The sequence below is a fragment of the Mirounga leonina genome, unplaced genomic scaffold, assembly GCF_011800145.1.
Source record: "Mirounga leonina isolate KUSES-001 unplaced genomic scaffold, KU_Mleo_1.0 Mir_174, whole genome shotgun sequence".
In the NCBI taxonomy this organism is placed as follows: domain Eukaryota; kingdom Metazoa; phylum Chordata; class Mammalia; order Carnivora; family Phocidae; genus Mirounga; species Mirounga leonina.
The window spans coordinates 23,351,291-23,377,216 of NW_023270451.1; the positions used below are offsets into that span (position 1 = coordinate 23,351,291).

The 25,926-nt window shown below is 41.0% G+C and overlaps 1 protein-coding gene across 1 annotated transcript in view; it reads left to right on the plus strand.

The window, feature by feature from the left end:
• The window catches only part of DYNC1I1 (dynein cytoplasmic 1 intermediate chain 1), a 311,144-nt gene that overhangs the window by 170,528 nt on the left and 114,690 nt on the right, over nucleotides 1-25,926 (plus strand). The window contains exons 7-9 of the mRNA XM_035020602.1: nucleotides 15,149-15,238; nucleotides 21,446-21,608; nucleotides 23,804-23,903. Coding sequence (XP_034876493.1) covers nucleotides 15,149-15,238; nucleotides 21,446-21,608; nucleotides 23,804-23,903 — 353 coding nt within the window. The remainder of the gene's footprint in view (nucleotides 1-15,148; nucleotides 15,239-21,445; nucleotides 21,609-23,803; nucleotides 23,904-25,926) is intronic.

Below are 25,926 nucleotides of genomic sequence, written 5' to 3' on the forward strand. Positions count from 1 at the left end.
TAAGAGTCGCAGTCATGGACATTGTAGCATTCCCATTCTGTGGTGGGAGACAGACAGTAAACACATACATAAATAAATGTACAAGATCAGTTAGTTATCAGTGCTATGAAATTACAAAAAAATCAGGGTAAGGGGAAAACAAGTGCTGTGTGCCAGGACAGAATGGGGTGAGGCACATTGCTGTATTGTCTAGGTTGCATAGGGACGACCTCACAAATGATGTGACATTTGAACAGAGACTCTAAAAATGTCCTGAGGAAGACACTTGAATACTTGATTAAAGAGTATTCCCCACAGAGGGAATATCAAATGCAGAGGCCGTGAGATATAAGAGTTCTTGCAAGATCAAGAAAAAGCTGGGAGGCTGGCTCGGTTGAAGCAGGTCAGCAGGGGAAGAGTAGAAGCCATGCAGTACGAGCTGGAGCAGGGCACATCCTGTAGGCACTCTTTCTTGTACTGGAGAACACAAAACTGTCTGAGCAGACCTCCCTGCAGGAAATGGGAACCCTTCTGACTCTACATGTGGATCGCAGCCTCCTCACAGTGCTCAAACCATACAGAAACTGGAAGAGGCAAGGAAAGAGAGGCTGGGGTCTGTCTGACAAAACGTGGGTGGCAGCTGTGTTTTCAGCTGTGCTACAAAGGGACTGTGCCACGTCACAAACTTTATTCTCCAGTGGTCACCCTTGTTCTCTCGTCCAAACCCACTGAGACATTGCCATCCCTCAGAGCCTCGCTCAAGCAAGTGGGAGACAGACGGTGGAGACACCATGTTGAAACAGAATAGAATGTGGAACCTCAGAATCTTGGGTTTGAAGTCTGCCTTTATAATTCAGTAGCTGGTTGACTTTCAGCAAATTATGTAACTTCTTTGAGTCTCCATTTCCTCATCAATACTATAAAATGTGCTTTAAGTACATTAAGCAATTTTTTTATTTTACTTTTTAAAAAAAGATTTTATTTGGGATGCCTGGGTGGCTCAGTCGGTTAAGCGTCTGCCTTCGGCTCAGGTCATGATCCCAGGGTCCTGGGATCGAGTCCCGCATCGGGCTCCCTGCTCTGCGGGGAGCCTGCTTCTCCCTCTGCCTCTGTCTCTCTCTCTGTCTCTCATGAATAAATAAATAAAATCTTTAAAAAAAAATTTATTTATTTGAAAGAGTGAGACAGGGGTGCCTGGGTGGCTCAGAGGGTTAAGCGTCTGCCTTTGGCTCAGGTCATGATCCCAGAGTCCTGGGATCGAGCCCCGCATCGGGCTCCTGGTGCAGCAGGGAGCCTGCTTCTCCCTCTCCCTCTGCCTCTCTCCCTGCTCATGCTCTCTCTCTCTGTGTCTCTATCTCTGTGTCTCAAATGAATAAATAAAATCTTTAAAAAAAAAAAAACAAAAAAAACCCTTGGAGTCAATCTTGACTCCTCTCAAAAAAAAAAAAGAGCACAAGCAGGGGGAGAGCAGAGGGAGAGGGAGAAGCAGGCTCCCCGCTGAGCAGGGAGCCCAATGCAGGAGTTGATCCCAGGACGCTGAGATCATGACCCGAGCTGAAACCAAGAGTCAGATGCTTAACCGACTGAGCCACCCAGGTGCCCTAGATTAAGCAATCTAAAAATCATCACTATCCAAGCAGGGCAATTCTAATCAACCACTGAGGAAATTGAGGTGCAAGGGATTAAGTAAGTAGTCAAATGTTGCCACTAAATGGTAGAAGCAGGATTTGAATCTGAGCAGTGTGGCACGGGACTCATGCGTTTACCCCTCTCTACCACGCACGACAGTGTGCGTGCCACAAGAGATCACATAGAGAAAATACAGAACACAAACTAGGTACTCAGTAATTATTAGTAGTTGACCATTTGTACTTGTTTGGGTTGTAACAGCGAAACTAACCCAGAATCACTGAAGCCAAAAGGAAGTTTGTCGGCTCTTACAAATAAAAATCAAGGCCCTAGATTCTAGACACAGCTGGCTTCAGCACTGTTCAATCTAGGTGTCAAACTGTTAGTTACCACTATCCACCTCTTGGCCATGTTTTATCTATTGATTCTCGCTCATACTCCATATGGGGAGGGAGGACAGCTTCAGTTCCACATTACTGTAATACCAGTCCAGTGGAAGAGAGGAATCCACCTCCCTGATGGGGAAGTGACCATGTGTCCTGGTTTAGCCAGAACAGTCATGCAGTCCAAATATAAGAGAGGTATCCACTTCCCTGTAGTAGGCGGTGACCACATGTCCCACTTTTCCCAGACCATCCTCATTCATACCTGTCAGTCCTGCTTAAATATTCATTGCTCCCTCTTTCCCTCTCAGAAGTATCCCAATTTGGACACTAGATTACATGATCATTCTACTGATGACTAAAGAAAAATACTGAGATAAAGTCTCATTGGCCATTGTCCCAGATACAAAGTTATCCCCTGAATCTTAAGTAGGATTTATTTAGCTGGGAGTGGGGAGGGATGGGTACACCAAAGAAGAAGAGAGGGACTGTTAATTCCAAGAAGTGGGATGGTGGATTCTGGATGATCAAAGCCACAAATGTCCATTGCAGTTTCCTTTTCTTCCTTTATACTGTTTGGTAGGATTTAGCAGGAAACAGAGAATTTGGGAGTCGGGAAAACATGGGTTTGAATCTTGGCTCTGTTGCTTCCTCTAGCTCCATGACCCGAGCCACCTCATCTTCCCGTTGTAAGCCCAGTTTCCTCATGTGTAGAGAGAACTCATTGTGTCTGCCTCAGTGAGTTATTATGAGGATTAAATAAGCTAATGAACATAAAACATTTACCACAAAGCTTGACATCTGCAATCCAAGAAATTGATAGCTATTTTTTTTCCATGATGCCTAGAACAGATCCAAGCATACGTTAGGTGACAAGTAAATATCTAGTGACAAATGACCAGGACAAGAAACAAAACAAAGGACCATGAACCTCACAATAAGTATACAGAGTCTCTGGATAAGTTTTGAAATTTGTTGCTGTCAATGATGATGAGACCTAGTGACCAAGGAAAGGGACCTTAAAATTTGAGATTGAATTGAGGATATTCGTGATGCAGCTAAAACAATGAGAAACCACTGAGAAAATATACTCTTTAGAACTAAAGAAATGAGATTATTAACTTTAAAACAGTAAAAAAAAAAACTTAACCATACTGAGGTAAATAAATATGAATAATTAATGTGTCCTTCTCCCAAGAAATGTAGAGATGTAGAGTCTTGGGTAGAGAAGTAAACTCATAAAAGTACAGGGATGTCTTACTTAAAATAAATACGTAGTAGATAAAGTGGAGAATGAGAAATGCCCTCATCTTAAACATACTAGTTCTTTGGCTGAGGAAAAATTGTTAAGATACCCAACTGAAGTGCTTTGAAGGGTTCAGTGGGGAAGAAACCCCTTCCAGTGAGGGAGAACAGGAGAGATTTGGGGAACTGGGAGTCATTTGAATCCGATCTTGAAGTACAGCTGGATTTTACAGGTGGGGAAGATGTGAAGGTATTTGAGGCCTCAAGCACTCCTAGGCAAAATCCTGCCCTTGTGCTTTTGCTTCCTCTACCAAGAATATTTGGCCCATGTATCCACAGGGCTTGGTCCCTCAGTTATTGAGGCTTGTTTTCAAATGCCCTCTCTCCATAGGGACCTCTCAAGCTACCTGTGAGAAAATTGTGATACCCACCACTTCCGCCTCCCTTCCCTGCCTCGCTTTTCTCCTTAGCTCTTGAAATTCCCTAACCTACCACATACTTTGCTTATCTTGGCCATTATCTCTCACCCCACCCCCTCTGCCCCTGTTAGAAAGCAAGCTCCATGAAGGCAGGAAGTTCTGTCTGTTTTGTTCACTGCCTGTGTCTCCAGCACCTGGAATAGTGCCAGACACATTATTAGGTGCTCATATTTTGTAAAAGGAGAGGAAGGAGAGAGTCTAGCTGAGGGAGAAACCTGAAGAGGGTGGATGGAAGGTCGAAGTTTGTCCAGCAGACACAATATCAGTAGAGGAAATTCAGGCAAGAATAACATGATGGGACCAGTCCCTGGAGGCCTTGAAGATGTGGCCCAGGAAGCCAGCTTTTATTCTGCATGTGATGAGAACTATCAAGGCTTTCACTAGGAAATGCACAGGAACAGTTCTGTGTTCATTGGACAGTGCTATTTGTAGCAAGGTTTGGCGTAGAGGAAGCCTGGAGGTGGGAGATTAAAAGAGATAGAAGTAATAAGATTTGATCCTGTGAAGGAAAGGAATGCTAGAGAACATGCACTAGTGGAGGACTTATATGCGCCATGCTTGATGAGACAGCTGCTGACTTTAATAGTCACAGTTGACAATTCCTAGAGATGGAAGATAGCACTTTCTCCTTGGGAGCAATTTCTTCACAGGCAACATAATGTTTCTAAATGGCCTTTACTTATTTTCCTCTGTTTTTATATTTCACATAACACAATAACCATTTTAGTACCTGGAGACCTTGAGCTTTACCCTCCTCTGGGACGTATCTACACTTGCTGCTGAAAGTAAAAATGATGACTTCTCTTTCCCTGGGAGCCCCATTTTCCTTTCACAAGCAGTGCTCCTACTAGGAAGAAGTGCAGATAATGCACATTTAGAAAAATGGGAGAGGAAACAAATAGGGTATAGGATTATCCAAAATGAAAAGTAGTCAGCACAAAGGATTTAAATCTGAAAAAGAGAAGTTAGAGCTTCTCCCTTTCCAAGCAGCCAAGAACAACATTTGCAAGTGTTTTGAATTATTGCCCAGAATGTGTGTGTGTGTGTGTGTGTGTGTGTGTAGATCTATACAAATAAGGCTGTTAAGGATGGAGACTGTGTGCTATACAACTCCAAGAGGCCCTATTCCCATATTCACATAAAGCACAAGGGGAATGCTGCTTTCTGGAGTTGTGCAATGGATGGTTCTGCTTCCAAGAATGCAGGACAGAGGACTGGTTTGAGGGTTGGCTCTGCTTTCAAAATCTTTCTCCTTCCCAGGTCCTGCTGTAGTTTGCCATTAGAGATTAATTTATTTGGGTTACCGTTCTCTAATCCATTGGTGTGAATTACTTCATCCAGCTGCTCTCATCTGTGGCTGAAGACTCCATGACTTCCTGAGAAAGCTTGAAGAGACAGGGGCCAGAAAAATATAAAAGACTAAAAAAGGGAAGGACAGAGGGTGCTTACTGACAACAAACTTCGCCTATTTCATACACAGTGGAGTTAAGGGCTAGTCTGCTTTGAGCAACATTGGAGAATTAAGTTGGGGTGAAATGGGGATGGGCCTTAAATGCCAAGCCAATTTAGGCATTAGGGAGCCATTCAGCATTTCTAAAAAGGGAAATTTATGGAAATACAGATCAATCAAGCCTTCTCATAACCAAACAGCAAATGCTCTAGTTACCCATGGGCTCCTGCCTGGACATCTCCAAGAAGGGCATCATTTTCTTCCTGCTCTCCATCCTTCCATACAAGCAGGCTAACCTGTGTCAGCTTGATTCAACACATATTTACTGCAACATATTATTTATCAGTACAGTTACGAGTTGCAGAAACAGCTGCTAAAAAGTACTATTCTCTGGCTTCCTCTCTCGTTTTGAACATTTGCTTTCATTTCCTCTCATTTGCAATGCCTTGGGTCTCATTCCACTAGGAAGTACACTTTCCAAGTACTGTCATGTTAGAGCCTTAGGAGAGAACTGATGTGGCCTACAGTGTTAACAGGAGTGCTCTGTACGATGAGAAATGTATGTTTTCTTTACTCTGGCCAGATTTTTCTAGACCAGAAAGTAAAGGCTTTTTAAATGTTAGCATGTAGTATATTTAACAAAGTGCTTACTGAAAATCCCACAAAATATGTCTTTCCTGCATATTTTTAAAGCACAGAGGTGCTCACCTTGGTTTGTGTAAGCATTCAGTGGTGCATGTTATACTTTATTTTGGCCGCCGTGATACATATCAGGAGGGTGGCTCTCTTTGGACTCCTGGCAAAGTTGGCTAACTGTACACAAAGTTGGTCCAAGGATAGGGTGACTTGAGTGAGTTCTGTACGGGAGCCCTCACTGTCTGTTGTATAAACACATGTCTAAATTCAGTTCATCATGCCCACTGGCAACCGAACCATCCTAGGTCAAGTTCTTGTCGTCTGTTGCTTGGACTCCAGCTATAGTTTACCTTCTCACTGTCTCCCTCATTCCAGGGTTCCCCAATCCCCTCCAGCTTCCATATTCTTAAACAAAATCAGACCTTCTCTCTTGTGTTTTTAAAAGGCTCTGGTTTCCCTGTAGGGCTGGTTGGCAACAATAATTTTCATCAAGAGTCAGGCCACCTCTTAAATATATTAGAATGTGCATAAAGGGCTGCCTGGGAAGGAGATAAATGAGCTTTCAAAAGCCATATCTGGCATTACCAATGCCTTGAATTCCTTTTGAAATTTTAAATAATATGGACTAAATGAGATTTATTTTTATTAAAAGGTGCCTACTGATCTCCAGAAAGAAGTCCAAACTTGATCTGTCACTCAAGGTCCTACATGATGTAGTTCATAGCTATCTTTCCAGATCAAGCACCTGTCTTGATATTGCTCGTCTCAGTACTTGACATTGATGATGCTAACAAGAGTAGGTCTTTGGGGACTTTTCATCTGCTTGTGGAGATAGATGCATAAACTTAATTTCAAGTGGTCTGAGATGTGTTATCATAGAGATATACATAAGGTGGGGTGGTGGAACAATGAAGGAGGTCAACAAATCTTGTTGGGAGGAAGTGTTAAAGCTCTAGAATTGTATTACCATGAGCTAGTAGTAATTACCTCCTGGATATTGAAGGGAAGACCAACACAGACACAAAACACTTACGTGCAGTGTTCTTGAGGCATGAACCTATTAGGACACTGGGTGATTGTGCATTGTCCAGAATGGAAGGTGAGATGGAAAAGACAAGAAGGAGTTATGAGATTTTATACTAACATTTTTAGGGTGTTATAGAGGGTGTGTGTGTGTGTGTGTGTGTGTGTGTGTGTTGTAGAAAGGACACATAGATGTGTTTTTTATTTTTTTAAATTTTATTTTATTATGTTAATCACCATACATTACATCATTAGTTTTTTATGTAGTGTTCCATGATTCATTGTTTGCATATAACACCCAGTGCTCCATCCAATACATGCCCTCTTTAATACCCGTCACTGGGCTAACCCATCCCTGAGACCCCCTCCCCTCTAGAACCCTCAGTTTGTTTCTCAGAGTCCATAGTCTCTCATGGTTCGTCTCTCCCCGATTCCCCCCTCTTCATTTTTCCCTTCCTGCTATCTTCTTCTTCTTGTTTTTTTAACATATAATGTATTATTTGTTTCAGAGGTACAGGTCTGTGATTCAACAGTCTTACACAATTCACAGCACTCACCATAGCACATACCCTCCCCAATGTCTGTCACCCAGCCACCCCAGCCCTCCCACCCCCCACCACTTCAGCAACCCTCAGTTTGTTTCCTGAGATTAAGAATTGCTCATATCAGTGAGATCATATGATACTTGTCTTTCTCTGATTGACTTATTTTGCTTAGCATAATACCCTCTAGTTCCATCCACGTCATTGCAAATGACAAGATTTTGTTTTTGTTTTTTTTTTTTTGATGGCTGCATAATATTCCATTGTATATATATATACCACATCTTCTTTATCCATTCATCTGTTGATGGACATCTTGGCTCTTTCCATAGTTTGGCTATTGTGGACATTGCTGCTATAAACATTGGGGTACACATACCGCTTCGGATCACTATATTTGTATCTTTGGGGTAAATACCCAGTAGTGCGATTCCTGGGTCATACAGTAGCTCTATTTTCAACTTTTTGAGGAACCTCCAAACTGTTTTCCAGAGTGGCTGCACCAGCTTGCATTTTCACCAACAGTGTAGTAGATGTGTTTTTTAAATAACAAAATAAAACTACTAGAAATATAAAACAAGACTGGTAGTGCAAAATTGAAAGGACTTAGAGTCCCCTTCTTACAGGCACTGATGCCAAAGAGAAATTGAAGGTGGTATGTATTCTAGTGTCCAATTGTGAACCCATGTGAATGGTGGTACCATTTGGCAGGATGGAGAATAATCAAAGGAGTAGGTCTCCACAGAAGGTAGGAGTTCTGCTTGGAATATGTCAAATGTGAGCTGCCTAGGGGCCACTCATGTTGGAATGTGCAGTATAGACTCTGGAGCCTGGAAGGGATATGTTGGCTGGACATACCAATTTATGGGTGATGATGGAAAACATGGGTGCAAGTATTATCCAGAGTGGCATTGGATATGAGAAAAGATGAGGCCAAGGACAGAACTGCAAAGAATACCGTCATTAAATTGAAAATCAGTCCTAATTTTTCTGTTTTGCTTTGTTCCTATTTTCCTTTGTTTTTCTATTGAAAAATTTAAAATATGTTTTAAAAACAGTCATCATCAGAAATATTTATACATAGAATTATATAAAAATAGCTAGGGCGTTTATTCTTAAGTTGAAAGCAATACATGTAAAAAAAAAAAAACCCGAAACACAAAAAAGTGCCTTTGCATCTCCTCAGGTCTGTTCAAGGACAACAGCACAGTCACAAGCTCGATTTAGCACTGATTCTGCATCCTTGCCATCCCTTTTATCTTTTGGAAGCCAGGTTCTCTTCATTTCTAAGCCACAAATTATTCTATCAATTCCAGCATTCACGATTTTTCACCTTAGAATTGATGATGTGTTAGAGTTTAATTAGCAGTCATTGTTTTTCTAAGTGGCACATAAAGTAATTTTGCATCTTAGAGTCGTTAGCCTGTCCGATTCAGTCACATGGTATTGCTTTGTGTCTTCAACTTTGGCAACAGCAAGATGCCCTTTGGAATCGAGAAGGATGGCGTGAAATGGCCCCTTCTGCTCCCCAGCCTTCCTCCACCTGACCAGACTTAGCTGGCTTCCATGCGGTGACCCTTGGGGGCCAGAGCCCCCTCGTGAAAAGCCAGGAGCTGGGCAGCAAGGGCGAGGGCTGGGCACTCAGACCCTCTTATCCTGGGGGTTTGCAGGCCCTGAGAGAGCCGAGGAAAGTGAGAACCCAGTGACCTTATAAAAACAAGCCCTTTTCTTCACAGAGGGCCGTGCTGTGTTGCTCAGGGTTCTGGTTGCAAGCAGCGGGCACTAAGTCCAGTGGGATTCACTGGAAGGAAATCTGGTGTTGACATCACCTCTGGTGAGATTTACTGGAAGGAAACCTGGTGCTCACAGGATCAACAGGAGGCAGAAGGAACGGGCTTAAAAAAGAGCAGAGGCCAAGGGAGCCCAGACTGTGGACCTCTGGAACAATCTGGCCAGGATGTTGGGACATTGCTGCTACCATGGCATGCTGCCAGAAATTGATCCTTACTCTTCCCTTGGCTTCACCTCCTGGCTCCAAAGACAAAGTCCCAGTTAGGAGCATCCAGTCTAACTGCTAAGATCCTGCCTGTGTTCTGGTCACTGGGAGATGGGGAGCAGGAAGGTGTCTCCTCTGGGGCTTCAGGAGAAGAAAGTAGGGGTTCAGCATGTCGCCAACACAGCAGTACTACGAGGAGCACCCCCAGACAGAAAGGGGTTTTGATGTTGTATAGCCAGAGAGTGACAGGCGTTCACCACGCTCCCCTTCCAAAGTCTCAGCTCTGTGAGGCCATCAGAGCGGATCAACCATCAGAGGACTGGAGTTTTGACTTCATTCTGAAACGCAGGTTGGCAGAGCAAACAACCCTTCCAGAGCCCACACAGAGGGTCAGGCCTTGTGCTAAATGTGTCCTGTGTGATTGCTGCTGAACACGCAACTATTCATTCTTAGACCTTTAGGAGATCATAAGAGGAGGACAGTGGTTACCAAAGATTTTCCCAACTATAAAGGACTGAATGCAGCAGCTGCTGGTGGCAGAACCCGGGGGCTAAATAAAATAAAGTGTCTAAAAGATGCCATTGTTTGAAATTAGCCGCTCAGACTGACAGGTAATTAACTTCTGCCACTAGTTTAATTTCTCGTGTGGACCTCGTGCAGGAAACCATACGTGGGTGGTAATTTTTTTCCCTCCAATCTCAGAGGAAATGTAACTGGGTGTGAACTAGTGGCACAACTCATATATCAGTAGTCTGTAGTGGGTCTACATAAATCCTTTTCTTTAAAGTTATTTAACTGTTTTGAAAATGGTTTCAACAGAAGTAATTCCAATTGCACCAGAAAGGAAACCAGAGTCTTAAAGAAAAATAGACTCTCTTTGCTGAGCAAGGCAAACATATCAGTATGCAGAGAAACGAACCAGTCTCTTGTGTTTTATTTCCTTAACAAATCTACTGAAACACTTACTTTGTGTCTTTAAAAGGCTGATAGACAAAGAACTCTGTGGCCACTAAAAATTAATGCCTACAATTGTTTTGTAACCTCTTTAAAAGGTCAGGTATTTAAAAAAAAAAATTGTTTCTCTGTTATTCATAGTATTTCATTGTGGGATTTTGCACATATTATAAACACAGTAAGTATTTGGGTTTTTTTAATTCATCAAAAACATATTCTCTGGGGAAGAATTTTCTATTTGAATAGTTAGATAACCTGCAGTTTTCCCGCATACTTCATGTATAAAATAACACATTGCTGTCCCCAACCTAGCCCTGGGTTTAGCCAAGCCCTTATAGACTATTTTCTTTTTTTTTAAGATTTTATTTATTTATTTATTTGGGGGGAGAGGGTCAGAGGCAGAGGGAGAGAGAGAATCTCCAGTAGACTCCCCGTTAAGCGTGGAGCCCGAGTTGAGCATGGAGGCGAACACGTGGCTCGATCCCCTGACACTGAGCTGTGACCTGAGCCGGAATCAAGAGTCTGGTGCTTAACTAACTGAGCCACCCAGGTGCCCCTTATAGACTACTTTGTGTCAGGATGTTGCATTTTGACTCTTCCAGGAATTAATATCTAAAATAAAAACTCTTATATCTGTAAAAGGTGAGAACTTGATACTATTTAAAGCTGACTAATTCTGAAATAAAGAAATCGACTTCATTTAAGAACTAGAGGATGAGAGGGGTGCCTGGGTGGCTCAGATGGTTAAGCGTCTGCCTTCGGCTCAGGTCATGATTCCAGGGTCTTGGGATCAAGCCCCACGTCGGGCTCCTGGCTTAGCGGGGATCGGCTTGTGAATCTGCTTCTCCCTCTCCCTCTGCCTCCCCCCGCCCCGCTCATGCTCATTCTCTGTATCTCTGTGTCTCAAATGAATAAATAAAATCTTAAAAAAAAAAAAAAAAAGAACTAGAGGATGAGAATGTACAAACAGATGGCTCTGATAAAAGCAAAATTATTTTCTACAATTCTATCATCAGTGGAACAGATAATAAGTTAATTTAAACCTTGACCCATTATACCCCTTGGATCCACAGAATGAGATGGAAGAATCTGTTATTATTAGTCTTCCGAAAGATCTTCACCCTTAACCCCTTGAATTTTTTGCTCAATTGTCACCTCAGTGTGGCCTTTCCTGACCACTCTATTTTAAATTTCATCTCTTCCTCCCCTTACCAGCATGCCCAATCCCCTTTTCTGGCTTTCTCTTTTCCCATAACACTTATCTGATACAATATATGTTTTATTTATTTGTTTGTGGTTTCTCTCCCTCACCTCAGATGGAAGCTCCATGAGCACAGAGATTTTTTTTTTTTTTTTTTTTGTCTCTCTTTTCCCTCTCATATTCCCAGTACCTGGTGCCTAATAAATGTGTGGTTGATATACAAGCTAATGCAACGTTTGAAAGTTTTTGCATATGGATATCCCCAACTTTCTTGGTTTAAAAAGCAAATTCACATCAATTATTTTATTTGGTTATTCTTACAACATTGTGTTTTAAGAAAGGATTATTATCCCAATTCAGAAGATGAGGAAACAGGGCCTCAGCGAGTTTCTACAAATTATGTAAAATCAAGGGGCTAGCAAGAGGTAGACTCCAGCCTCAAACCCAGATCAATTACTTCCCTTGAGGTGCTGCTCCCAACCCAACTTGTGAATCTGCCTAGCCAGAGGAATTAATGCTTTATATTAGGCATCGATGGGGTAGTGGATTCCGAAATAAAGATGAGAACAGAATTTGGATGCAGTAGCCATTTATTCTTTTTTTTTTTTTAAGAGTTTATTTATTTGACACAGACACAGCGAGAGAGGGAACACAAGTAGGGAGAGTGGGAGAGGTAGAAGCAGGCTTCCCGTCGAGCAGGGAGACCCATGTGGGACTCAATCCCAGGACCCTGAGATCATGACCTGAGCCCAAGGCAGACGCATAACGACTGAGCCACCCAGGTGCCCAGTCAACTGTATTTTTTTTTTTTAAGATTTTATTTATTTGACAGAGAGAGACACAGTGAGAGAGGGAACACAAGGAGGGGGAGTGGGAGAGGGAGAAGCAGGCTTCTCGCTGAGCAGGGAGCCCCATGTGGGACTCGACCCCAAGAACCTGGGATCATGACTTGAGCTGAAGGCAGACGCTTAACAACTGAGCCACCCAGGCGCCCATGGATGTAGTAGCCATTTATTCTTAATAAATAAAACAACCCATCATCTCTAGCTCTCGAGGATGTGAAACCTAACTTCTCCACAACTGAGCCTTACACGTACTTGCCTCTTGGAAGTAGAAGAGCCGTTCTTCTTGAGGCCATGGTGTATCCACCCTGAAGAGCCTATGCAAACCCTTCCTTACCCTGCAGCTTTAACACTGTACCTGCTTTTACTGTGGGCCTTTCTCCAAGGCTGCCTTTCTAGGTCATGTCAGGCTCTGAGCAGGGGAGGGGATAGTATACCTGATGGTTAAAGCTCCTAGATCTGAAAACGGGCAGAACCAGACAGAACTTGAAGTTTGATGTGGTTGGGAGCAGCTCAGGCTGCTGTAGCAAAGTCCTACAGTCCTGGTGGTTTAAGCAGTAGAAACTTAACGTCTCAGTTCTGGATGCTAGCATGCCAGGATCAAGGTGTTGACAAGGTTGGTTCCTTCTGAGCGGTGTAAGGAAGATGCTCTTCTGTGCCTGTTCCCTACTTTCTGATGGTTTGCTGGCAATCCTGGGCACTCTTCAGCTGCTAGAAGCATCACGCCAGTCGTCTTCTGCTTCGCATGGCATTCTCCCTGTGTGTGAGTCTGTGTCTATAAGGATATCAGTCATATTGGATGAGGTGCCCACCCTGCTCCAGTCTGATCTCGTCTTAACTGAATATATCTGCAATGACCCTATTTCCAAATAGGTCACATTCTGAGATGCTAAGGATTAAGACTTTAACATACAAAATGTTCAGGGTGTTGCGGGGTTGGGGGGGAGGTCCCACCATAACACAGACCCTATCACCTGTGTAGTTGTTGTATTTACTTGCATTTTGTAAGTGTCTGGGGCATTGCTGCTAAATCCATTAAATTTAAAGAAATGTCTCTAGAAGGTTCAGAAATAGAGCCACTTTCTAGCAGATTAGTGGTCTTTTGAAGATTGCTTCTCCATCCAAGGTTTACCAGAAGAGGAGACTTACCTTCAGCTGGTGCCTCCTAAGGCTTCGTGTTAGGTCTTTGGATCAGGATACATAATGGCCACGTGACTCTTTGGTTTGTGACTTTCCAAGCACGTTTTTAATGGGTAAATAGTGGTAATATCTTTGTATATGGATAAGGACTTAGACGTGCTGTTTATAACTTTAAAGGTTTATTTGTCTAAAAATCAGGGTAACTCAGTGTTCTTTTCAGAATCTCAAGTGCAACTCTTTATTGCATGTGTTAATAATAAATGACCATTTTCCTTAAAAGCGTTTCACATTCTTTCTAATATGTACATAGTGTGGTTATAAAGTAATGAGGTTGGTTCCACATTCTACACATGCACCTGGAGTACTGTTTCAATGAATATACACATTAAAAATTTCTTAATATCTAAATTGCAATGCCATACTCTACACATCCCAATTTTTTGAGTTGCTTTTCTGCCCCCAAATCACTTGCTTAATGTAGTCAGACTTTTTGGAGTTGCTTTTCAGGCTACAGATATTTATTTGGGCATTTAGGTATGCATTTATAATGCATTCTTTAAGTGGTTGGTGCTGAAATTTTGAGTCAATGTAAATCTCAGGATTTATTATCATGGAAATGGGACTATCTACAGCACTTGAGATCTTACGGAAAGTCTGTAAATATTTGATGGATGAATGAATATATGAATGAATGTATGGGCAGGGAGTAAGTGAATTCATTTCTTTTGAATTCCATTTGAACCAATGAAATCAATAACCTCCAGTGACTATAATACTCAGGAGAGAAGATAATATACTTAAAAAACTGTGAAAGCAAGTTTTAATTTTTTATATCATTTTATTTCTATACATTGTATTTTCTTGTGACACCTTGACTCTCCCCTTCGTCATCCACATTGTGACTGATGGTTTCAAGCGCTCTGTAATGAAAGGGGCCTCTAAGAAAGGCAGGTTGAGAGCAGACACAATGAGCACACATTTGCATAGGGCAGGAAGGGCACTGTAACATCTGGTGGTGGTAGCAGACTGGTCCATTTGTTGGTGCTCATTAAATTCGCATTAATGCATGAGCTGCTCTGAATGTGTAAATGCCATTTGGGGTTGGTTGCTTTCTCCCAGGCCAAGGGCAGTGACTTTGGGGGCTCTACCCCCTGGTTGTTTACTTGCCAATGGCATTTGACCTGGGGTCAGACCTGTATTTAACCCTTTCCTGTAGGTCAAAAACAAATTAATTTGGTGAGAATTAAATTGGAAATGAGTCGTCTGTACAGCAGGTGTTCCCTGTGGAGAATGTGCCCCAGGTGGAAACATTTTGAGATCTATTCCTGGGTCATCTCTGAAGAAGCTTCAGAGGTCAGAAAGGCAATTCCAAGACATCCCATGTGGTGAGGGCCTGGAGATGGATGTTAGCAGGTGCTGACTCTTGCAGTTTTCTCAACAGCTTGGGGGGACTTTCAAAGGGGCCCCTTTTGGAGCTAATTTATTCATATATTCATGAACATATATCTTGGGCATTCATTGAGGACTGATTTACTTAGAAGTTGCCCTAAATGATTGGAACTTTACCCTTTGCCCCTACCTCCCACCATCAACCAAAGGCTTTGATTTGAAGGAAACAAAATAATGCATTTTTCTTTCTTTTTTTCTAGAGGATGAGGAAGATGAGGAAATGGTAGAACCTAAAGTTGGCCACGATTCAGAACTGGAAAATCAAGACCAAAAACAGGAGGTGAAGGAAGGTATGGTATGGTATAGGAGATAAATTAGTCATCATTTTATTGTTGTTATCGTTTACCAACATAAGAGGCTATCCTGGTAAGTAGAAATTAAATGCACACTCCCTATGTGGAAGATCTCTATGGTTGTTCAATACATTACATTTAGCACTATAAACTGTAATCCCCAAAGCAAGAGTCATTTATTCTTTTGACCAATGGAAGTAAATAAAATAGAAACCATCCACAATTCTAGCAACAAGTCCACTCACAATTCCAGTAAAATTATCACTAAATAGTGAGAAAATAAGATAGTTGTTATCCATTGTCATGTTACCTAGGTCACTGCATTGTATATTCCCAATGATAACAGTAAAGGGAAGAAGCAGCTATAATTATTTCGTTAATAAATTCTGAAGTTTATTCATGTGATCTACACAGAAACATTAACAGTGATCATTACTATTAACTATACTGTTCACAGTTTTCTTCCACGGCTCTGTCTGTATGAAGAACAACCTTTCCATGTTCCAGTGATAATAACGATGAGCATTTATTAAGGGCTTGCTGTGTACTCAACTCTTTCCTAAGCCCTTTAGAGATATTATTATCTACACCTCAAAACATCCTTTTGAAGCAGATACTATAATTATTACTACTTTACAGATAAAGAACCAGGAAGGGAGAGGTTTAAAAACTTATCCAAAGATACAGTATGTATCCAGGATTTGTAGTTGACTCCAAAGATATAGTACATTTCACCACGATGGCATCATCCTTTTGTAGCACTGGGTCTCAGAAACAAGAAAGCAGAAAGAAAAAAGAAAAGGGAAGACAAGAAATACTACAGGTGCCGATTCCCTAAAAATCTAATTTTGTAACCCTTTGAGATTCTCAGTCCCTGGAGATAAAAGAACTTTGAAATTGTCATTCTTACTGACAAACGAAGTATGCATAGATTGAAAAGCTTCTTCCATAGTCCCCGCTCAGTGTCCCAAATATAGATCAACACAAGTCTAATTAGAAGCTCACTTGATTTTTAAATTCAAAAGATGCCTGTGTCTCTGGTATAGTATGTGGCACATAGTTGTCACTGGGGACTTTTATAGGAATGGGTACATATTGGTCATATATGCTCACTTTGACCTGCTCGGGCATTGAGTGATTTCGATTACCATCAAGTTCTGGGCTCCGACTAAGGGCAGGGAGTAGATGCAGCCTCTTTAACAGTAGCATCCACAGAAGGCACGAGAGTGATGTTTTCTGAGGGATTCTAAATGCACTTGATGGAAGAGACTTTGTCTAAAATTCTAAGAACACTTTTTTTAAGCTGGTGAATGGAATATCATTAACACAGGTGTAGCAAGAGATGAAATAAGTCAGGATTTATTAAAATACATAAAGGGGTTTTCCTTTTGCAAAATATCCTTAAGCCCTGCTGGGTGATAAGGAGCCAGGGTGTCTTTGTGTGTCTTGGCACAGATTCTCTCCTGCCCATCACCCCCCAAACTGTCCCCAAACTGTCTTCTCTGGCAAAGTAAGGCAGCCCCCTTCTTCAGTCCGGAGCAAAAACACCGTCTCGTTTTTAACTGTTGCTCAGGCTTCATGGAATTGATTAAAGTCCTGTTAAAAGTCAAAAAGGAGTTGGAAGAACATTTCCTGTGTACTACTGCGCCGTGTGCCTTTTTCTCTATTAATGGCTTTTCTGCAAATTAGCACATAATGGGTTAAAAGCATGTTTATGTTGGCATCAAACTCTCTCTGGCTTTTTTTTTTTTTTTTTTTTTTTTTAAGTAAGACAGTATTTTGCAAACGTTTTCAAGAATCTGCAGCAGATATAATCGTGGCGCCATTCACACGGCTGCAGAGCAGTTAGGGTTGTGTCAGCACTTCCCTTATGAACCTTGAGTTTCAGGGATTTATTACTCAGCCATAAAAATTTGCTCTGGGCTGAAACTTGACATACATGGTTTCAAACCAGGGAGCACATTTTTGAGAAATCTGGCCTTTTTGGGAGTTAAAAAAAAAGGTCAGTGGGAGATGGGGAAAAAAAAAATCAGTGCTCACTAGCTTTTGACATTCTTGCCCGTGTGATATCAAAATGCACTAAACGGTCAAGAAATAAGGGTTTACTATTTTACTGTTTGCACTCTTTTTTTCCACAACAGAGTAGTGCAAATGACAGGTATATGTTAGCTTTTAATCAAATTTTAGGCAATTTCTACATGTGAGTGTTTTGGTATCTTCATGTTTAGAGATTTAAAACAACAGAAACAGAAACCTAACTCTTGTAAATGCACATTAACTTCAGAGAAGGAGATCCTCCTTCTTTATTAGTTTGGTTTGGTTTTCTTGCTCCTGTTTATGAAATGATTTCACTGTAAAATTCCCAGAAGAGCCACCGTCCCTGTTTAATCAGGTTTAAGATTTAAGCTACATGGGTTTACTCCTTTATTTTTTGTCTTTTGCATATACCCTTGAAAAATAGCTAAAAGATTTAATTTTTTATATCGAAACTCAAAGCTGCATCGTTGAAAACAAGGCAAGACATTTCTGAAATGAATATTTTTAAAATAGCTTTTGACCTCAAGGAAAGATTATAAAATACTTAATATGAATTGTGAATTTCATTATGAATTTTGTATTTAAAAAAAATCAAAATGTGAAACCAAAGATATAGTATATAGTAAATAGAGTAAAACAACAACAACAAACTGGAAAAGTACCTATTAAGTCAATAAAAAAAAAAAAAACAACTCAAGAAAGCACAGCAAATAGGATAGAATCCTCATAAAGACACATACACAAGTATTTTCAAATACGAAATGAGAAATTAACTTTTCTATAATGAAAAAGAATAAACAATAGACCCTAAAATAAAATGTGTACTAGATTTTAATCTTGCAACCACAAAGTCATAGACTTAGGCCATCTTCTAAACTTCAAATTTGATGAATTCAGTACATTGTCTTCATAGTTGTTATTCAAGCTAAATGTAACTGTTCAGGTAAATTTGGGCAAGTACGGAAATTGTCATTTGGATCATATGTTAGTTATATCCATGTATTTGACTTTTCATAAGGAATTTTTCTTTTTTTTTAAAAAAAAGGCCATTTTACATGCATAAAATATTGTTAGCTCTTGGCAGAAATACTCCATGTTTTGTGTTGCAAAAACAAACAGACCTGCGATAATAACATTTTCTGCTTAACTTAAAAAGAAAAATCAATGATTAACAATGCCTACGTTTTGCTCTGGTATGCCTTTTGCTATTAAATTAATTCACACTTTTTTATGTGGTGAACATGTTGAAGATAATTCATTAGGTGCCGGGGATAGGGAGAAGCTGCAGAAACAGATATATCAGGGAGAATTTGGGGTCTACTCCGAAGTAATACAGTTCTGATTCTAATTATTTGTGCTTGCATTTTGAATCTTGTGGATTCCATTAATCAACCAATTTTTCTTTCATGAAATACAGTGTGTGGAGAGGTGTTTTCTCTGAATACAGCTTTTAGTCGGGGTTCCTGGATACTCCCATTATGTTTTCATTACATTGTAACACTTATCAATTTAAAGATTTTAAATACAGGAGGTTTGGGGGTCTATCAGAAATAACTATGGCCCTATTTAATTTCTAAGTTGAATATTGTTTATGACTTTCAAAAAGTACTTGTCTGCACATGCATCTTATTATTTTGTGCTAACAAATCATGTCATTTGATCCCTGTTAGACATCAAAGCTTAATATAAAATATATCCTTTGTTTTGCTTCAGTAGCAGTTTAATTTCAAGCCAAATACTGTATTGTCAAACATAATGTCTGGAGAGGCTACTCCTTCACCTACCTGAACTTGGCCTCTGCAAATACACTTTGATCAGCCATTTATGTTTCTCTTAGAGAAGGAGTTGTATGTCTTGAAAGCTGAGATCAAAGTGACAATAAGCTACAGGGAAGAAAAAATTACAGAAAATGACATAGATACTATTTTTTATTCAAGATAGTGGACCTGTAAGGAAAGATACAGGTGAAATATAAGTAACTCAAAAAGATAAACAGAGAGTAGAATAGATATTTTAAATATTATTTTAAAAAAGAATAAAGAGAAAAAAGTCCTATTTCTCTGCTTAATTTCAGATAGGTCTCAAGTCATCCATCAATAGTAACTAAGGCTGAACAAGGCTTTTAAAATAAGACATTCTTCTTGGCCTTATGGTATCCTCGTTTGGTGAAGCTTGTTTGTTTATGTAACACAGTACTACCAAACCAAAATGAACCTAGCATTTTGTAGGTTTGGTTTTTTTTTTTTTTTTCTTTTGCCTGGTTACCTGTTTTCTTGAACTTACATAAGGGTGAAAAAATTCAAAGGCCTCATTTATGGGAGTTTTAGAAAAGTAGACTAATTACTACTTAATTACTAATTATTGAATGCATAACTATTTGCCTAGTATATTTATCCTTAAGCCTTAAATGAGATTTCAAGTTTAGGTATCATTACCCCATTTTATTGATTAAAAACTGCTACTCAGAGAGCTTTAGTTGATTAAAGAATCAAAGTTAGTGAAGGGCAGAGGCAATGTTAGATTCCGGGTTGGTTTTGTAGAGTCCTTGTTGTTTACGTCTACACATTGCCACTTTCACCGTTTCTCAGACCAGTGTGGGCACCTCTGCTCAGCAGGTATCGATGGAGGTTCCCAGAGCATCCCAGTACACGTTGGCATATTAAGGGCTCTAGAGGCTTCAGCAGCAAAGGAATATTTCTAACTATGTGTAGGGCTACCGCAAACTACGGGACGAACTCTTTTGGGAGACAATCGTCTGCTGTATGTAGGAGGTGAATCATGTTTTGTTATAATATGACCTTGGAGAGCATTTTGCCAAGTGTGAACAAACTACATTATCCTAACCCTAGTCTTGTACAAACACAGATTCTGGAGTCCGTCCAGACCCCCTGCACCGTGGGCTGGGGCAGGGAAGGGGAGGTCAGAAGCAGGAAGACATTATGGACATTCAAGTCTTGAGATCCACTGCCTTGGCTCTGCAGTCATTCTGCTTGCCAGTTCAGATTTGGTAGGCCAGTGGCTTCACGACACACTGATCGACACAAGTAACATAAAACAAACTGCTACCACTGACTGCACCTATGTGGGTCCTCTGACCCTGTGGCCAGGTAGGAATGGTGATGGGGATGGTTGTGGAAGAGTTTGGGCAAGCCCGTGGGTGAGAGACTGCACTAGGGACTCCAGCACTGATTGCAGTGCAGCACCCTCCTCCTGTCCCTTAAATTCCAGAAGCTTCCAGTCATCCAGAGAGTGATGCACCAAACATGTACTGAATGCTCTCTGCAAGGGAGTTGAGCTGGGGCTCCTGAAGAACCACAAAGTTTCAGCTGACCCTTTCTGTGCTTGAGGGCTTCTCAGTCTGGGGGAGTCCCTAATCCTTTCTCGATCATTGTATGTAAGCCTTGCCACTGAAGGGATTGTCTGTGTAACCTACTTGGGACTCTGACACCAGGACATACTGCCAGTTACTTAATCTCTCTTTGCCTCATTTTGTATCTTCAAACTTAGTTTAATAAGATTAATCACGCTAGAAAAGAAAGGCATAAAAACAATTTCGAGATGTCTTATAAAAGCGTTTATTTGTTCCATGCGTTTGTTTAAAAGCAGAAGATATCTCAGGGGAAAGCAGGTTTGGAATGACACGTTTCAGGTTTTGAGTGGAACCTGTGTAAGAGCCAGTTGGCCTTACCAAATAACCCTCTAAAATAAAATGAATGTGTCCAGGAGAGCGAGGAAGGATGCTACCCAGATCATATTATAGACAGTTCTGAGTTATTTCATATGTGCAGCTTTCAGTCATATCCAATATACATAATTTTATAGATTTTTCTATTATGTACTCTTTGAGCTCTTTTTCAAGTTCAGTTCTAAAGCAGGGAACATTCAGAACTGGTTGCTAAAAAACACCAGTTGTTTTCATTTGTAATCTTTGTTGACTCTTTGAAATAGTAATTAGTCCAGATATGAAATATTTTTGTAAAATTAGGAGAGTCATCTGCAAAAACCTTTGGTGTGAATTTAGGAGCAATTTAGAATCAATATTGACAATGATTTATTTCACCATCTGCTCACTCTTTTGGTAAGTCGTCTCTTTCAAGAGTTGGATTCCTCTTGAAATGTTTTAATTGTCCTTTTCTTCTTTCCTAACAATCTCTTTTACTTAAAAAGCCCCTCCACGAGAGCTGACCGAGGAAGAAAAACAGCAGATCCTTCATTCAGAGGAATTCCTCATCTTTTTTGATCGGACAATCCGGGTGATTGAAAGAGCACTGGCAGAAGACTCTGACATCTTCTTTGACTATAGCGGTCGAGAGTTAGAGGAAAAAGATGGGTTAGTTTCTTGTGTGCATTAAAAAACAAAACAAAACAAAAAAAAACACTGCAATAAATTATTGTTGATTCTAAATTCACTTATGTATTGACTAGGCAAATCCCAAACCAAACAAATCAGAGGAGGATGAAATTCCAGGGTTGATCTTGCTGAACAGCTTTGACTAAGGGCTTTGGTTATAACTTGTGGATTAATGTTTCCCTGTAATTATCATGTGCTTCCGTGAAATGCTTTTGAACTTGGTATCTGGGGAACAGTCCAGGTGATAGAGACTGGCAGAGTAACGTACATTGTCCTCTGAGAAAACACTCCTATAAGCAGCAAAGGAGATTTGTATTATATCCAGTAGATCTATTTTTGATGTCTAAGCAAACAGGAAGCTGAACAAAATAAGCATGAGAGATATGGGACCCCTTCACCGATGTGGGGAAGAGCTAACAGAGACTACAACCCTCCTCCTTTTTTTGATACCGTGAACATACGTGTATATGTCTTGTAGGACAGTCATGTGCAGGGATATATTTAGGGGCATCTGGGTGGTTCAGTCATTAAGTGTCTGCCTTCAGCTCAGGTCATGATCCCAGGGTCCTGGGATCGAGCCCTGCATCGGGCTCCCTGCTTCTCCCTCTGCCTGCAGCTCCCCCTGCTTGTGCTCTCTCTCTCCCTCTCTCTGACAAATGAATAAATAAAATATTTTAAAAAATGTATATATTTAAAGATAAAACAAAAAGTAATCAATAAAAACAAATGACCCCCAGTGACTTTCTCTGAGACTGTAACGTAAATATTGTAAAAGGCAGGGGCAGTCAACCATCATCATGGGGATACGAGGAGGTACTTTATGAGCTTTGTAAGAAATAAATATAGCCAGTTTATAGCCACCAATTTCTTTTGGCCAAGAACAATATGAAAAGGTGAGATCACCTGACTTATTCACCAGACTTGACTTTTTACTATTTCTAAAATTCAAATACAATTCTCAAAGGACAATGTATTATCATTGAGGATGCTCAAGGGAATGTAACACAACCTCCAAAAACAGTTTCGAAAGAGGGTTCTGAAAATGTTCTAACCAGTTGGCAGCATCATTAGACTATTTCAGAGAGACAGTAGTATTTTGAACATACATGTTATGAGATGCTTTATTTTTCTTTGAAAAAGCCATTACTCTATGTCTCAGTCAATTTTCTGGGTCCTGTTTCCCTCCGGGTGCCTGGCGGTTACTTGGGTGTGTGTACCTCTTGCCTGAGTTGGCAGTGATGGATTTGAGGAAGAGTTAGTAGGGGGAAAAAAAAAGTCCTAAGTCAGCCGATCGGAGCTCAGGTAAACAGTCTGGAGCCAAGTCACCATCTGAACAAGAGCTGTATAAGGCAAGTGATACAGGGTGCGAGTCAGTGGGATGAAGGAAATGAACAGGAGGAAGGTGGAAGTGGGGGAATTCCTGAACTGAAGCCCAAGAAATGTAGGCAGCTTTTTATGCAGATCCCAAAGCTGCTGGCACAGAATGAGCGTTACTCAATTTGCACCCAGTCTTGTGGAGCGAATGCATGACCAGTGTAGAGTTCTTCAAGGGAGGTTTTGTGGCCAGTTGAGTATCAGCCAAGTAAACGCTGACCAAAGTGTAGCCCCAGATGCTGTTTTGGTCTATGTTAAGTATCTAATACTTCTGGTGAGTCGCGCACCCTCCACTCTGCCTGACTCATGGTGAAACTTATCACTTACTCTTGAGCAGGGAGGCAGCACTACAGTCAACCAGAAATTATAGGTAAAGAGAAGCTTGCCTATCATCTCTGGTCTAAGGCTAGATAAGGAGATATTGGTATGATATCAAAGAATCTCCAAGGGTACTGTGCTCCCTTGATAGCTGGGAGATTTCTAGGGAACTCGGCTTCAAGATAGAACTTACTAGGAGGAAGAAAATGCTTTAGGGACTGGTCAAGATGAGAACCTGAAAATTACTTGACGTTTCATACCAGCTTTGGAGTAATACATGGAAACCTTTCCTGGGTGAGCTTTTCATAGAGGAGACTACCATTAGTTCATTTATTTATGATTAGCCTTTACTATCTAAACTGAAGCTTTGGCCTCAGTTTTATGTGCCATGCTCTTGCCATTGCATTCTTTCAATATGAGCAGCAGAGATAAAGCCCCATTCTGAAGCATCATATTTGTCTTTGATATTTAAATCCTCCTAGGGATGTCCAGGCGGGAGCCAACCTTTCTTTCAATCGTCAGTTCTACGACGAGCATTGGTCCAAGCATCGAGTAGTCACTTGTATGGACTGGTCTCTCCAGGTAAGAATTATTGCTGGGATGGAACAACCTGGGCTGTGTTCTCATGGCATTTGTATTAAAAAAAAAAAAAGTTTTTCTCCACTACTTTAGATATATTTACTAGCCTACAATTTTTTTCTACGCCTGTTGGTTTTCTTTCTCATTTTACTGAGCTTTCAGTTGAAATTTTGCATGCTGTTATTCACATGCGTCGAGTCCCTACCATGTGCTAGGCACCAGACAAGGAGCAGGCCATCCTGTCTGTGAAACTGCTGTCCTGAAGGTCACCAGTGATTTCCCATGCATCAGATCCTGTGGCTGTTTTTAAGCCTTCATTTGCCCTGACTTCCTTGTCATCCAGCCTAGTTGACGTCCTCGTAGTCTAAAAACAATATCCTTCCACTGGGTTCCACAGCTTCACTCTCTGCTAGTTCTCACACTTCTCCAAAACTTCGTATTTCTCTTCCACCACTGTGGTCCCCGTGGTTGTACCCTCAACCTCTACTCTTCCTCCCAACATGCTCTATGTGGGACGTCTCTTCCACTTCTATGGATTCAGCCACCACGTGGCAGCCTGTTTATATCACCTGCCTATCACCCTCCGAAATTCCACTTTGCACACCAGACAGATCCACTCAGCTGCCTCATAGAATCTGCAATCACGAATTCATTTTTTTCACATATCCGAATTTTTCTTCCTACTGCATTCTAAGTTAAAGACAGCACAATATACCCAGTGGCCTAACGCAGAACTTTCATCATTAACATTAGCAACCTTCTCCCTCTCATCTCCCAGACCTAGACTGTCACTAAGACTGTCTGTTTCTCCACTCATATATTTATCACCCTATACCTGTAGTATTGCTAACCTTCTCACTGGTCTTCCTATATCCATGCTTGTTCATCTGTGGTGTTCCCTCTGGACACCTAACCAAATAATCTTTCTAAAATGCAAATCTGATCACTCCACCCCCTGGATTAAAACTCCCTGTTGCCTCTAAGTCTATACTCCTTAGTGTCGTATTCAGAGTCAAAGTAGGCAAATTTACCAAAATTCACCTTGCTGAAGAGCCAACTCCATTACATGACAGATTACCTAGCACTGAGTGGTTAAATAATGGGCACAAAGGCATACAGCCTAGTTGTGGGGTGGCCAGAGTTTGAACCCAGGTAGTCTGACCTCTGAGCCCACGTTCAGAACAGCCATGCTATGTGCCTTCCTGCAATGACAATGACGTAATAGCAATGAGGAAAATGGGAATGATGAATTCTGGACATCTACGTACAGCATAGTTTCTGCTTTTTATGGTGTATGTTCTTATGGGGAATAATAATCATGGCTAGCTTTTAATTTGTGTTTCTTATGTGCTAAGCACTGTGCCAACTGCCCTGAAGGCATCCTCTAATTTCAGCCTCATAACTCAGATGAAGCAGCAACCATTAATATCCCCATTGTGCAGCTGAGGAAATTGAGCCTCAGAGAAGCTAAGTAACTTGCTAAAAATCACTCAGCTAAAATGTGGTCGTGTGGACATTTGAACTCACGTCTTTCAGCACTTCAGGGCATATTCTCTTACCAGTGCCTCTCACAAAAGACTTCTGAATCTGGAACCAAGAGAGGTTATAAGTGCCGAACGATAAGAGGCAGATAGCACAGGCTTTCAGAGGTCAGTGGAGGTTGGGATCTGTCTCTGGAAGACTGGGATTTAGACCACCGGAGGGGAGAAGAGTGTGTTCTAGGCAGAGCTGTGAAACAGATGATGTGAAGAGCCCCATTTAATCCTGCTGGAGTATAGGAGAACTGAAGGGGAGTGTAATCCCTCACAATCGGACTGTCATCAGCCACCAAGTGAGCGGGTGTTCTCTCCTCTTGAACCTCCTTTTCTTCACTTTTATTAAGTTTTTTATTTTAATTCCAGTATAGGTAACATACAGTGTTGTATTAGTTTCAAGTGTATGATACAGTGATTCAACACTTCTATACATGACTCAGTGCTCATCGTGATAAGTGTCCTCTTTATCCCTGTCACCTATTTCCCCCATC